This window comes from Ammospiza caudacuta, chromosome 1, assembly GCF_027887145.1.
Source record: "Ammospiza caudacuta isolate bAmmCau1 chromosome 1, bAmmCau1.pri, whole genome shotgun sequence".
Taxonomy (NCBI): domain Eukaryota; kingdom Metazoa; phylum Chordata; class Aves; order Passeriformes; family Passerellidae; genus Ammospiza; species Ammospiza caudacuta.
This window is the reverse complement of record NC_080593.1, coordinates 42,456,853-42,470,374: the sequence shown is the minus strand read 5'-3', so window position 1 is coordinate 42,470,374 and position 13,522 is coordinate 42,456,853. Positions and strand designations below refer to the sequence as shown.

Sequence of the window (13,522 nt, the reverse complement as noted above, 5' to 3'; positions counted from 1 at the left end):
AGCAGTATCCATACTGAAATGCTTTACACATCCCCAAAATGACAAGAAGGAAGGAATTATACTAGTTTAAAGACCATCACTGAATTTCTCCAGGCTGTCCTAGACAAGGGCTTGCCATTTAGTAATTAAATAATTGCTTTTGACCTGCAGGGCTCTTAATCATCTGACTGGTACAGCTAAATCATCTAAGGACTGTGTTTTAGAGTAGAAACTAGCAGGAGATCATGGAGCACCACTCTGCTACTATTGCATAAATGCTTTTGTGCCTGATTTTCTTCCAACTGAGTTTACTTTGCTCATTCCTCCCTTATGTCTTTCTGCCTTTCATGCTGAAGGCTCCTGCCATTGTGGTGGGCTGATTGTTGCTTGATGGTGCAGGTAAAAGTTTCTTGGTACTGGCTATGCTCATGTGAGTTGAACAAGCAACTCTACCTCTACTGAACTTCGCTCATGCAGCTTTGCCCAGGTCTGGCTGCAGCCCATCCAGCTTAAGAGGCTGTCGTGGAAGTATTAGTTGAGCAGCTTGTGTAAAGATCTGTAAAATGAACCATGTTCTCAAGAGCTGAGTTGTTTCATTAGTTTAGTGGGGTTCTTAATCTGGACCACTGCAAAAAAGAAGAGTAGTGAGCAGACAAATCAGTGATTAAGTTAAGAGGGTGAAAATCTGTGTGTGCAGGAATGGGAAAATTGTTCAGCCCAAGCCAGCTGCTCCTGAAGCAACATCAGCAGCAACCAGAAGAGCATGTGATGCTGTTAAAAGCAGAGGTGCTCAACTCAAAGTTTTCATGGAGCACAGCTCTCTTTATTCTTGGGACAATATGGCTGTGCAGCTGCATGTTTATCCTAGGGAGGAGACAGTGTGTCAGCATGAATTCAAAACAAATGCTAAAATAAGTAGTCTCTAAATTAAAATAAATTGGCTTGAGTGGTTTTCTTAAAAGTATGGAAATAGCCAACAGAGAATTAAATGCAAGTACAAGCTGTGATATGGAGGGACATAAGACTGGAGCTCTGAGAGGCTTGAAAAGTAATACGTTGTAGTAACACTTCTTAGTGGGACTGATACATACTGCTGTACCATAAACTCTTTATTAATAGGCTCTGAAAGTGATAGCTCCCCTGACAGGAGAGGTTGAGGATGGATGAGGAGGGGTAGTTGAGAGTAAATGGGAAAAGGTGGAATTTGAATGGCAGCGTTGCAGGAGAGAGGAAATCAAGCCATGAGTCAACTGGCTGGAGAGTATCTGGTTAAGCAAAGTTGAAGGCTTTTAGGAAGAAATGTTTATTTAAGCTCTTCCTGTGGCTGTGGAGGAAAGATTGTTTTTCAGACTTTAAAAAAATGCTGTGAGTTGGGATACAGTTCAACCTCTTGATCCACTGAAGCCTGATGTAGCCTGTCACTCCAGAAGAGTCCAAACATCCCTGTTCAAGGAAGTTGAAGTCCTCTGTAAGAAAGAGCAGGAGGCTTGCTTTTGTCCCCCCTTGGTGATAATTTCTGCAGCAGTGGAAAGCCTTCCATGCTTCCTTGTGCTGTGATGGTCCTGGCCTGCATTCCTGAGCCTGTCTCTAACTTGAGAACTTGTGCCTGTGTGATGAACTGATCCAGCTGAAAGGGTAGCTTTTCTGTGGCTTTACTTTTTGGCTGGGTCAGCCCCCTGGCTGGTTGGCTGCAGTGCTGCAAGGACTGTTGATGGTGCCAGGGAATGAAGCAGCAACATCCAGCTGGGGTGCTGGTAGGACTCTTTTCTTATTTCAGCAGAAAGCTATACTCCTAGCTGGGATACTTTTCCAGCCTTTTCAGAGACTCAGATTGATTCACAGGGTGATATGAAAGCCAAAGTTGATGCTGGATAAATGGTGTGGGAGGAATCAGGGCTGCTGCTTTTCTGCATGTGGGGAGCGTGTCCCGCTGCCTTGTTTTACTTCACAAAAGTGCACACTTAGCTGTCTTCTTTCAGAATTTTTTCCAAGGACTAGGTCACAAACTGAACGTAAATCTGTTATGGTGAAAGATAGATGGCTTCTTCAAAATGTCACCTTCTTAAAATACATCTATACGTGTGTAACTGTATATATATGTATGGATGTATGCATGTAATCTAATGCACTTGCGTAACAGTAAAGCGCTGAGTGCTCGTGTTCATTTGGGGTCAATTTCCAGGTGAACATGTCAAAGTACATTTTAATCTGTTCAGCTCAGATGTCTTAAAAAGTGGGTTTATTCAAAAACAAATTCTTTCTTAGCTGAGCCTATAATTGTTTTTGCTGGAGTGCTTGACTGGTGCTCAGCGTCTCACTGCCTGGTGAGACTGGCCGTGTGCAGAACATAGCAGGAGCTGCTCTTATCTGTCATGAAAGGCTTAGGAGCTTCCCTCCCAAATTTGTGGGGGAAGTGGTATGAAATAGATTAACACCTTTACAGGGGGTGAGGGGGTTCTGTAAGAAACTCAGCTGGCCAGAGGAGGAAGCTGATCTGTTGCCTTGAGCCTCTGCCCTTGGGTGGGAGCTTCCCTGTGGGCTGCCATATGGATGTGTGTGCTGGGAGGTCGATACCTGAGAAGGATGGCACTGCTGTGCTGCAAGGGATCTCTTTGGGGTTGTCACATTGAGTTAGCTCAGGCAGCCTTGTGCGTGGCTTTGAAGTCAGGCTTGCAGGTTTGAGAATCTGAAATGAAGCTTTGGCAACAAAATGGAGTCAATTGTGCCTTTCTAAAGCTGGGATTTGTATCAAGAGGCTGAATTTCTTTGTACTTTTAGTCTCTGTTTTGTGTGGTATTTCAGTGAGTTCCTCAGTGCAGCATATGAGCAGATGGTTACTGGGGAAGATGGATTTGACATGTGTCACTGTCCAAACTACTGTTCTGCCTAAAACTGTAGGCAAAAAGTCTGTTCTTGCAGCACAAACCAAAATGATTTAGTTGTATCTGGCATGAATTAACCTGGCCTCTAGCCCTCCCTCCATCAAAGCTTCTTTTAAAATTATCTTTGTGAGAGGAACTTCAAGTGAGGATGTTGTAGTGTTTTACACACATTAGACTGAAACCTTTAAATTGGTCCAGCTACTGTGGTTTGTGCTATAGCTGCACCGGTATTCCTGCAAATCATGGTACTTTCACTGCAATTGTGTAGGATCTTCCAGTTAATTTTTCTACTGTAAGAACACCAAGTTCTTGATGCTGGAGAAAGCCAACTGTTTTGTCCTGCTTGTTTTATCCTGCATGGCTCAGTGATAAGTAACTGGAAAAGTTTAGTGAAACAAACCCACCGTATCTTTTTGTGCCTTAAGGAACTGAAGACAAACCACCTATGGCTGGAACATCTTCCATTTGGTGGAAGAGGGCTAACTTGAGACATACCAAAAAGTTTCCTTCAGGATTTTTTTGTAGTTAATGTGCTTTTGAAATCCAGAAAGGAGTTTGTGAGAGAAGAAGCATCTCAGCTGTTTGTTCCCCTCTGATTAGGGTTAACTTACTCTTAAATTCCTTAATGGTTAAACTGCAAATCCTCCATACTTGAGGTAGGAAAGTGTATATTTAATATTCTTTATTCAATACCTGTGGTCCATTCACCCCTCAAATACTGAAGAATTCCTCAGTAGAACCAAAATGTTCAAATGCTTTTGAATTTGAATTTTCTCTCCAGAGGTTTGCACCTTCATTGGAAAACTTGAGATTAGGAAAATTCCTAAGTGTTGGAATTAATGGCTGAAAAATTATAGCTCCCTCCCATCTTTGGATGGATGGAATAAAAAAATCCTAGGGACTTTTCCAAATATGTTCATGCAAGCCAGCACTGATGAGTTGCAGTACAGTTACCATAAGCAGCCTTTCTGTATTTCATGGTGCTGCCACTGTGGTGTGTGGTGCTGCAGTTTGTCCACTTGGATAAATTCCTGGACTAAATTGGTGTCATCTAACATCATGGCTCAGCACCTGGATCACCCTGCTGTTCATGAGACCTGAGGTGGCCTCTTCAAATAACTGTGTGCTGGGTGGGCATAACTGTGGACATACTGCTTTAATTTGAGTGTCAGACAGCAGAAACCACTCAGTGAGGGCATCAGCACCTCTGTCATAGCTCTTCAGAGCACAAGCTTTGTAACAGTTTTTCTTTCTCCTGGAGCATTTTATGCTTCTGATTTTTTTTTTTTTTCATATAACAAAGTAACACTAGTGAAAACTTGGAAGTCTGGAACATTAAATATCCCTTAGGCATATTTAGGTAAAAATGAAATAATATAATTTTTTTTTTTGTAACTTGAGGCGGTAGCTCCTACTGTTCAACAGAAGACGGGAAATACAAAAAATTACTGAATGTTGCCATTCTACAAAATGGCAAATCTTGATTTGGGCACCTCTATAGTCAGCATAGGCATCCAGAAGCATGGCCAAGTTCTGTAATGCTACTCTGCTACTTCTGGCTCTTGCAGTTGGTTTCTTCATGGGTTCATGTTGTACCATCAGTTGTTGTGGCCACTGGAGCAAGATCATCACAAGTTTTCCCTCAGGTGGTGAAATATAGATAAAGAGGAGCTCACAGAGGTGTCCCCCTAAAGGGAGCTTGTAAAGGACACCCAGGTTCTGATACAGCTTTGCCCTTCAGCTTTTACTCCAAAGGGAAATGTGCTGGTAGCAGCAGCTCGTGATGGGTGTCTGCATTGCTGTCGTCCATGCAACCACGTTTGTGTGCCTCACTGGGAGGTCTGTGTGCAGTGTCCTTGGGTGGTGGCCCCCTGGAACATGTCACCTGCACAAGGACTGCTGCTACTTCAGTTTTACTCTTGAGGAATTGGAAGTACCAATTTCAACCCTGAAGTTTACAAGATACACTGCAAAGCAGTGTTGTTCTTGTTTTCACTTGTTTTTAACAAGCACAAGGCACTGGTGACGTCTAATAGAATGGGGAGTGGTGTTGGCCATCTTTAGAGCCCTGAGAGGCCAGAGGTGGAGAGGTACAATTGCAAATAGATTATTTACTTTATTGGCCAACAGCAGGAAACAAAACAGTTGTTTTCCATCTCACATTCAGTAACCCAGCACAATTCTTGGATAAACACAGGCCTTGTCTTCTGTCTCCCAAGTGTGTGAACTGATCGACCATCTAATTCACTAGCACTGGAAAAACTGACATGCCATGAGGAGAGAGCATGATAAAAGCTGTTCTTCTTTACAATGATTTGTTGTTAAAAAGATTGTGTGGTGTCTGACCAGAACAAGAAACACTGCTGCTCAACATGCTTCCTGAAAAGTTGACCTCTCCAAGACAAGTTCCGCACAGAAAATGCCTGCAGAACAGCAGGAGTGAGTTTTCATAGCAGAACTCTGACACCTTACAGTAATCAAAGTGAACAAGGAATTTCCATGTGAAGAAGTCTCCCAAAAATTGTACTTAATGCTCTTTGCTTTTGCTTCAGATATAGATCACTTGCTATTGCTGTTCTCCCATCATACCTCTGCATGTTTGATGCTGGTCAGCCTTCCTTGGCTGTTCTAGCTTTTTTGGGCAGAGTGCAGAACCCTTTGAATTTTACCAAAACATCACCAATATCCTGGATGATACTAGAATCTTAGCATTTTGGGCATCCCCCACTGATCTGAGCTGTTCATACCTGGGCAAGTAAAAATAAATCCAGATGATAACATGAGTAATTGGTAGACAACTAGTTGTGCATAACTGGTTCCTGTAGCTGAAAGATCCCAGCATCCACAGGGAATTACTACCTCTCCTGCTGTGATGGAATTCTTGGAAGGTGGACTCTGGTTTTAGTGGGGATTAATGAGGGAAGTTGGGATTGCTCTTATCCCTAAGGTATGAGGGATGCATATATAGGGATCATAGTTCTAAATTGGTACTGAGTACAAAAAGCAAAAATAAGATCTTTATGCTTTCACAGACATCATTGTTAGAATTGGAATATGAGTGGATAGTTTCCCTGACACTTCACAAGGTGATACCTTTTTCTCTTTGCAAGAGAAGGAAGGTGTTTTGCTGTACTTGATGGGAATCCAGGTCTGTTTTAGAAAAAATGCATGCTTTTTCCCTGCTGTAGGGCAGCTTCTGTATTTGAATGGCAAAGAGGTGGTAGAGGCACAGTATTACATGTAGCCTCTTTTAGCTGGGTCTGAGCCTACTGGCTTTTATGAAGTCTTAATCCATGGCCAGTTGTGACTTCGTGTCTACTTTGCTAAATACTGTAATGAGATTTTCATTTTTTTGTCAAATTTGCCTGCCAGAAGCTTTGTCAGAGGGCAGGGCAGTCTCCAGTGGGACTGGGGTATGTAGGCTGTGTGAGTTTGAAGACATTCCCTGTTAAAACTGTACTGAAGTTAATGAAGGAGGGAGAGGTCAAAGACCTGTTCCTCTTACTGAGGCCTGGGCTGCAGACTGGGCTGTCAAGCAGCGCTCCTGTTTTCCCCTGACAGTTTGCAGGAGAATTATTTGGAGTAAAGATAGAAATGTTGTCTTGTCTGATTTTGTCAGGGTTGTCTTCAGCTTGTCTCCAGAGAGCAGTCACCTGGCCAAGTTAAGTCTTCCTTTTTCTTTCAGAAAAGGATCTCCTATGTGACCTGGAAGAATAAGTCTAGTTCAGACTAGGTGTCCTAAAATAACTTACCTGGTATGAGAAATGTCCAAGTAACACTATATTTAAGTTTTTATGTTTTAGCATTCCAGTGGTTGGCATAAACTAGATGCTGAATGGAGAGTTCAAAAATACTAACAACCATTTAGTGAAATATGACAGTGTGTGCTGTCTGATGATGCTGGATCACACTGGGTAGTTCATTGTTGCAACAGGTGTTCTTAGATTGGTTCATCCTCATAAGTACAGTTAAAATGAGGGCATCTTCCTGAAGGTTCTGAATGTATGGTAAAGCCTTTAAATTCCTTTTGAGCTGATTTCAATGAGCCTGCATTTCTGAGGAAAAAGAAATGTTTCCTAATGTTCTAATGTTCAGAGGGAGCCTCTGACTCCATTTGTGCCCATTGCCTCTGGTCCTGTCACAGGGCACCACTGGAAGGAGCCTGGCTCTGCCCTCTCAGTGCCCTCCCTTCAAGTGTGTGAATACTTGTAAGAACCCCCCTCTTTTTTAGGCTGAATACCTTCACAGGCCATCATCTTGTTCTAGAATTTTGTAACTAATAAGTTACAATCTTTTTAACCTCTCTAGGGTCACAGGTTCATCTGCTGGTTCACTGTATGACAAAGGTTGAAAAAGTTGTTAGCCATTGCTATTGAATGTGTTCCATTGGGAACTGTGATCCTTCAGAGTCTTTGTTTTTATGCCCCTTTCTGTAATATTTTGTGAAACTTGGGAGTAGTTTAGGACAGATTTTTTGAGGAAACAATTTTTAATTTTTTTTTGGGGGGGGGGGGGGAGGAAGAGACATGCTCCTGGGCACATTCTGCCGAATACTACTATATTAGAAATAATTCCCACCTCTACCCAAGGTGTGAATAACTATATGAATACTTTTACTGATAACCATTTGGTCTTTGTTTTTTCTTTTAAAACTGATTATCTCCATACTTTTTTGGGGGTATTTCTGTGCAGCTCAAATGCACAGATAACACAGTCTGTTCCCTACAGTGTCATTTTTTCCTAGAACATCACACAACAACAGGGAACCATTTTGAGGGGCTGGAAAAGCTGGGTTCTCTACATGGAAGAAAACATGAGTATGAATTTCTGTGCAAGTCTCTTGTTCACCCCATTAGCTGCTTGCTGCAATTGCACAGGGCACTGAGTGCTGTTGTGAGCATGCAAGGTACAATGAAGATGTAAACTCCATGTAATAGATGTATTTAAAGAATCCTTAGAGATTTTAGGCTGCAGTGTATGCAATGGGTGAAGAAGGCCTAGTAAGAAAGTAAGAGTTGTCACTTTATGCCTTTACCTGAAGACAGGTAATTCTACATTTGCATGTAATGTAAATGTAAAATTAAATGTAATTACATTTACATGTAATGTGAAATGTAAGCAGCAGTCCTCTGGTGTATTTTTAATTGGTTTGGTCAAGCCCTAAGTGTGTGTGTCTTTTTTCTCCCCAGCTGAGTATTGAGCAGGCCCAGGCTGTGGCAGAGCAAGTCGAGATGAAAGCGAAGGTGGTACAGTCTGAAGTCAAGGTAGTGACCACTAGACACAAGAAGGCCTTGGAGGAGCGGGAGTGTGAGCTGCTCTGGAAGGTATGCACCCTTACATTTGTGGTTTGTACTGCTGACAGGTGCTTTTCAAATTGAAAAATTGCTCAAACCACTACACAGCCAGATTCTGATATCCGAGGGAAGCTGCAGATTTCCTTACCTGGAGCTGCTGGTGGGGTTTTTGCTGCTGGATCCTGGGAGCTGCACAGCCCCACACGCGGGCTGGGCACTCCCCCTGCTGGCCCCGCAGCTGCCCCCAGAGGGGATCCCCTCCGAACAACATATTCAAAATACCTGCTCTAGAATTAGGTACATAGTATAATTGGCTTTCTGATCCACTCCTCATAAAGAACAGGAGCAACACGGTATATCCTATCCTGTCCTTTTTTGTTTCTTAGAAAGGCTGGTAGAAATTCTGTGAGGCCAACTTTCACTGTCCCCATCCTTTAAAACCTTTACTGCCAATCAAGATAGCGTCCTCCCTCTAAGCAATTTTTTTGAACTAGTATAAGAAAAGAGTATCTGCACAATTCTGAACTGGTGGGCTCATTTCAGCTCAATAATGCATGTGTGGTATTTTGAGAGGAGGAAAGGAAGCAACAGGCAAGTTTCTTGTTCCAGAAAAGTAATTCAGTGGTCTTGGTACCCTGCAAGAGAAGCTTTGTTTTCTTTTGTAAGTGTCAATAGCAAGATTAAAGTTGCACTTTATATAGTTAGTGTACTTTGAATGCTGCTTTTTTGAGAGTTTGGATTTGGATTTTCACTCTTTACCTCTTGCAGGAAGCTTGGCAGCTTTCTCTTTTAAGGTATTCCTAGTACAGGAGGAGTAAGATCTGCACCTGAGCTCTTTTTATCCTACTGTGCTGTACAAATGCACTTTGTTGGAATATCTGCACTGACAGCAAGTTCTCTTCAAGCTGAAAAACATTATTTTAAGAAGGGAAGGTGGTGGTAAATCATTTTAGCAAAACAAACTCTGTGTATCAAGCATGCTAATAAACAATTTTGTATACCAGGGCTGAGTCTATGGATTTAGCTAAGACCTAAGATCAGTAATGTGTCTTGGATGCATTACTGATTGGAAGAAGTATCTCCAAATTTTTTTTTACAGCTTGGTAAAACCTACCTACCTCAATTTACAGCATGTTTGTACATATGTTATCTAGTCAGTGTCTAATCAAGGAATCCTCAGACATTGAGTCTTCCTTCACTGAAATGCATTCCAGATACTGTTCTGAGGCCAAGCAAGTATTCAGACATCAGGAAATGTTCTTTTGCAACAATAAAACAAAGACATGTTACATTAGTTTTATGCAGCAGGTGTCTTTGACAGATGGTCCAAAGTGGTTTTTCACAAGTAAGGGTAGACACACACTTATATAGATGAGTTACAAAACAGACATTTTTGCACCAACTTCAGTCCCTCAAGCAGGGACTGGCAGCAACCTTCTGTGTTATTTGAAATGACATTCACAAAACATCCTGTTTTAAAGCACAAGCTCAGGTTGACTGCCAGTATTTATAAAAAAATATTAAAATAATCAGACCCTAAAAATCCCTGGAGTTAGATGTCTGGTGTTATCCAGTCGCACAAAAACAGTTCTGGCAGGCGGGGGAATGACAGGAGCCCATGTGCATTAGCTGGTGCTGACTCCCAGCTCAGCCCAGTGGGACAACAACCCACATTCTGAAACTGGTCTCAGTTCTGGTTAGTGAAGCCTCAACCTCTGCTCTTCTGAGAGGCTGCAATAACTTCTGTCCTCCCTGGGGGCTGAATGAGATGTGCCTTTGGATGATCTGTCAAGTACCTTGCAGCTAGAAAACAGAATAGCATTTGTGGAAGCAAATAATTACTAGTAAGCAAGTAATTCTCACTCTCAAATGTCACTCTGATGCAGCAGATCTGAAGAGTAGAAATGTATGGTGTTGCCTGGAGGGTAGGAGAGACTAATAATCCTAAATTTGGATAAGTAATTTGTTTTCCTTGTTTCTTCTTGTCTGCATTGTGATTTTTAGAGATTTGTTCTGCAGCTGTGTGTCAGCATGACATAGCAACTGTCCAGCTGGCTTTTATGTAGAAGGGAGACGGAAGGAAATCTCTGTGGTCTGTCTTTCCTGATGTAAGTGCACTTTTCTCTCCCCCATTTCCCACAAGGTGGAAAAGATTCGCCAAGTCAAGGCCAAGTCCCTCTACCTGCAAGTTGAAAAGTTACGTCAGAACCTGAACAAGCTGGATAACACCATTAGTGCTGTTCAGCAGGTCCTGGAGGAGGGTCGCACCATGGACATTCTCCTGGCTCGGGACCGCATGCTGGCTCAGGTGCAGGAGCTGAAGAACGTCAGAGGCCTTCTCCAGCCACAGGAGGACGACAGGATCATGTTCACCCCCCCTGACCAGGCATTGTATATGGCCATCAAATCCATGGGCTTTGTCAGCAGCGGGGCCTTCGCTCCCCTGACCAAAGCCACGGGGGAAGGTCTCAAGCGCGCTCTGCAGGGCAAGGTGGCCTCATTCACCGTGATCGGCTACGACCACGACGGGGAGCCTCGCCTCTCGGGGGGCGACATGATCTCTGCCGTGGTCATGGGCCCCGATGGAAACCTGTTCGGGGCCGACGTCAGCGATCAGCAGAACGGGACCTACCTGGTCAGCTACCGTCCCCAGCTGGAGGGAGAGCACCTGGTGTCCGTGATGATGTGCAACCAGCACATCGAGAACAGCCCCTTCAAAGTGATGGTGAAGTCCGGGCGCAGCTACATCGGCATCGGGCTGCCGGGGCTGTCCTTCGGCAGCGAGGGAGACAGCGACGGCAAGCTCTGCCGCCCCTGGGGGGTCAGCGTGGACAAGGAGGGCTTCATCATCGTCGCCGACCGCAGCAACAACCGCATCCAGGTGTTCAAGCCATGCGGGACCTTCCATCACAAGTTTGGCACGCTGGGCTCCCGGCCGGGCCAGTTCGATCGCCCCGCGGGCGTGGCCTGCGACGTTTCGCGCAGGATCGTCGTGGCCGACAAGGACAATCATCGCATCCAGATCTTCACGTTCGAGGGGCAGTTCATTCTGAAGTTCGGGGAGAAAGGAACGAAGAACGGGCAGTTCAATTACCCGTGGGATGTGGCCGTCAACGCGGAGGGCAAGATCCTGGTCTCTGACACGAGGAACCACCGCGTGCAGCTGTTCGGGCCCGACGGCGTGTTCCTCAACAAGTACGGCTTCGAAGGGGTACTCTGGAAGCACTTTGATTCCCCCAGAGGCGTGACGTTCAATCACGAGGGCCACTTGGTAGTGACGGACTTCAACAACCATCGCCTCTTGGTCATCCACCCGGACTGCCAGTCGGCGCGCTTCCTGGGCTCCGAGGGCACCGGCAACGGGCAGTTCCTGCGCCCGCAGGGCGTGGCGGTGGATCAGGAAGGGCGCATCATCGTGGCCGACTCCAGGAACCACCGGGTGCAGATATTCGAGTCCAATGGTAGCTTTTTATGCAAGTTTGGCACTCAGGGAAGCGGCTTTGGTCAGATGGACCGTCCTTCAGGTATAGCTGTCACCCCTGATGGCATGATTGTGGTGGTCGACTTTGGAAACAATCGAATTCTCGTCTTCTAATCTGTGTTTGAATTAGGAAGAAACTGTCTCAGGGAAATTCTTCTAAGAGAAAATGAAAAAATACAACGTTAATTCAAACCTACCTCATCTTTAATTTTTTTACAGATGAATGTACTTACCTTTTCTGCAGGGAGTGAGCCTGTAAAATTGAATTCTATCTACCTCATTGTCCTCCCTTCCCTCCCCGATTTCTTGCCCCCCTCCCCACCCCCACATACTCATAGTTCAGAACGTTTTACCTCTTTCCCCCCGATGGGGTTTCATGCACAAATGAGAATTGCTGTGCACATTAGGTGGTTTGTGTGATGAGTTCTGTTAGACTAAGCCAAGAAAGGCGCTATGTAACTTTTTAAATGGAGAATATGGTAGTAGGTGTTTGTAGAGAAATTTGTGTTCTTGACCATTCTGCAGTTCTGTGGGTGGGGACATGGGAGGGAGGGACATTTGTTGTTGTTGTTGGTTTTGGTTTTGTTTTGGTTTTTTTTTTTCATTGCTGCTGCAGCAGAGAACTTTTTCCTGTTCTCCTTTTTATACCTCAGTGTGTTTGATTTACTGACGAGCACAGCATCTTGTTCCCAGACAACTTTGAACGTTTTATGAAAGTGAGTGAGATTCACTCGCCAGGAAGAGCAAGTTTGCATCTTTTTTGGCATTTCTGTGTATTTTTTTTACTGAAACACAGTAATTTTACAGCACAAAGTGAAGCTGATGAAAATGCACAAAAATTCTTTTAAGTTTAAACCAAATTGTTCATTTTAGTGGCTTAGTGCAGTCATTGTAAAGTTTAGATAAAAAGCAAGGCTTCCTTTAGTGTATCCTGTTATTGAGAATTTCATTTTTACCTCTTTTCACCTGAAAGCTAAATTAGTTTAAAAAATGTTGCTGTTCCTTTTTATCAGTGCCCCTAATCTAGGTAACAGAAGAGGTTAGGAGGAGCATTGAAACAGGGAAAATCAAACCCTTTCGATTTACTTTCTTGTGAAATGACTTAGTGTTTTTTGCCCCTTCCCATAGAGAAACCTTAAGGGAATAAAGTTTGAATTTGTTAGAAGTGGTACCTTTTTCCAAAAGAAATAAGCACAGCTTTGGAGATTCAGGGTGTGATTTGGAGAAGTCAACAGTTGCTTTGTTTTGTTTTGGGGTTTTTTGTTCAGAGAGAATTGCAATAACTCTCTCACTGATTGATTTATTTTTTTTTTTTTTGGGTTTTTTTTTTTTTTTTTTTTTTTTTTTTTCTTCTTCTGGCTTCCCCAGAGAGCTGGACTGAAAATTTTGGGAATAGCTACTGTAGCTTTTAGGGTGGGTGGGGTGGGCCTGGAGCTCCCTGCTGCAGGATCTCTGGGTACAGATCCAAGTGAAGAGTTACCAGTACCAGCTAAAGGCAAACTGCATCAAGGTGAAACTTTGCTGCTTTTTTTCCCAGGGCAGTACCAAAGACTTCTGTGTAAAATTAATGTATATGATCCTTAAAAGCTTTGGAGGCAGGGGGAAGTTTGCCCTTTCGGGGATATAGAAACTGGTGTTCTGAAAAGCAGAAACTTCTGGGGAGAATAGAGATCTCTTTAGCAAAATGTGACTTGTAGTCCCTGGAAGGATTTGGTTTTATTCTTCAATTTCCTGCATTCCAGTTTAGCTGTTCAAGCAGATATGGTCTCTACAGACCTGTAGCTTCACCCTCTGGTGTTGGCAAACAAGAATTGTTTAAAGTGGGCAAGAGAGGGCTCTTCTTGCTCTGCAATGGAAAAACTCACGTGTCAGTACTCTTGAGTTTG

The 13,522-nt window shown here is 43.7% G+C and overlaps 1 protein-coding gene across 1 annotated transcript in view; it reads left to right on the top strand.

Moving 5' to 3' along the window:
- TRIM71 (tripartite motif containing 71) overlaps positions 1–11,750 on the top strand; it is a 54,223-nt gene extending 42,473 nt beyond the window's left edge. The window contains exons 3-4 of the mRNA XM_058818804.1: positions 8,051–8,185; positions 10,299–11,750. Of these exons, the coding sequence (XP_058674787.1) occupies positions 8,051–8,185; positions 10,299–11,750 (1,587 nt within the window). The remainder of the gene's footprint in view (positions 1–8,050; positions 8,186–10,298) is intronic.
- The last annotated feature ends 1,772 nt before the right edge of the window (positions 11,751–13,522 follow it).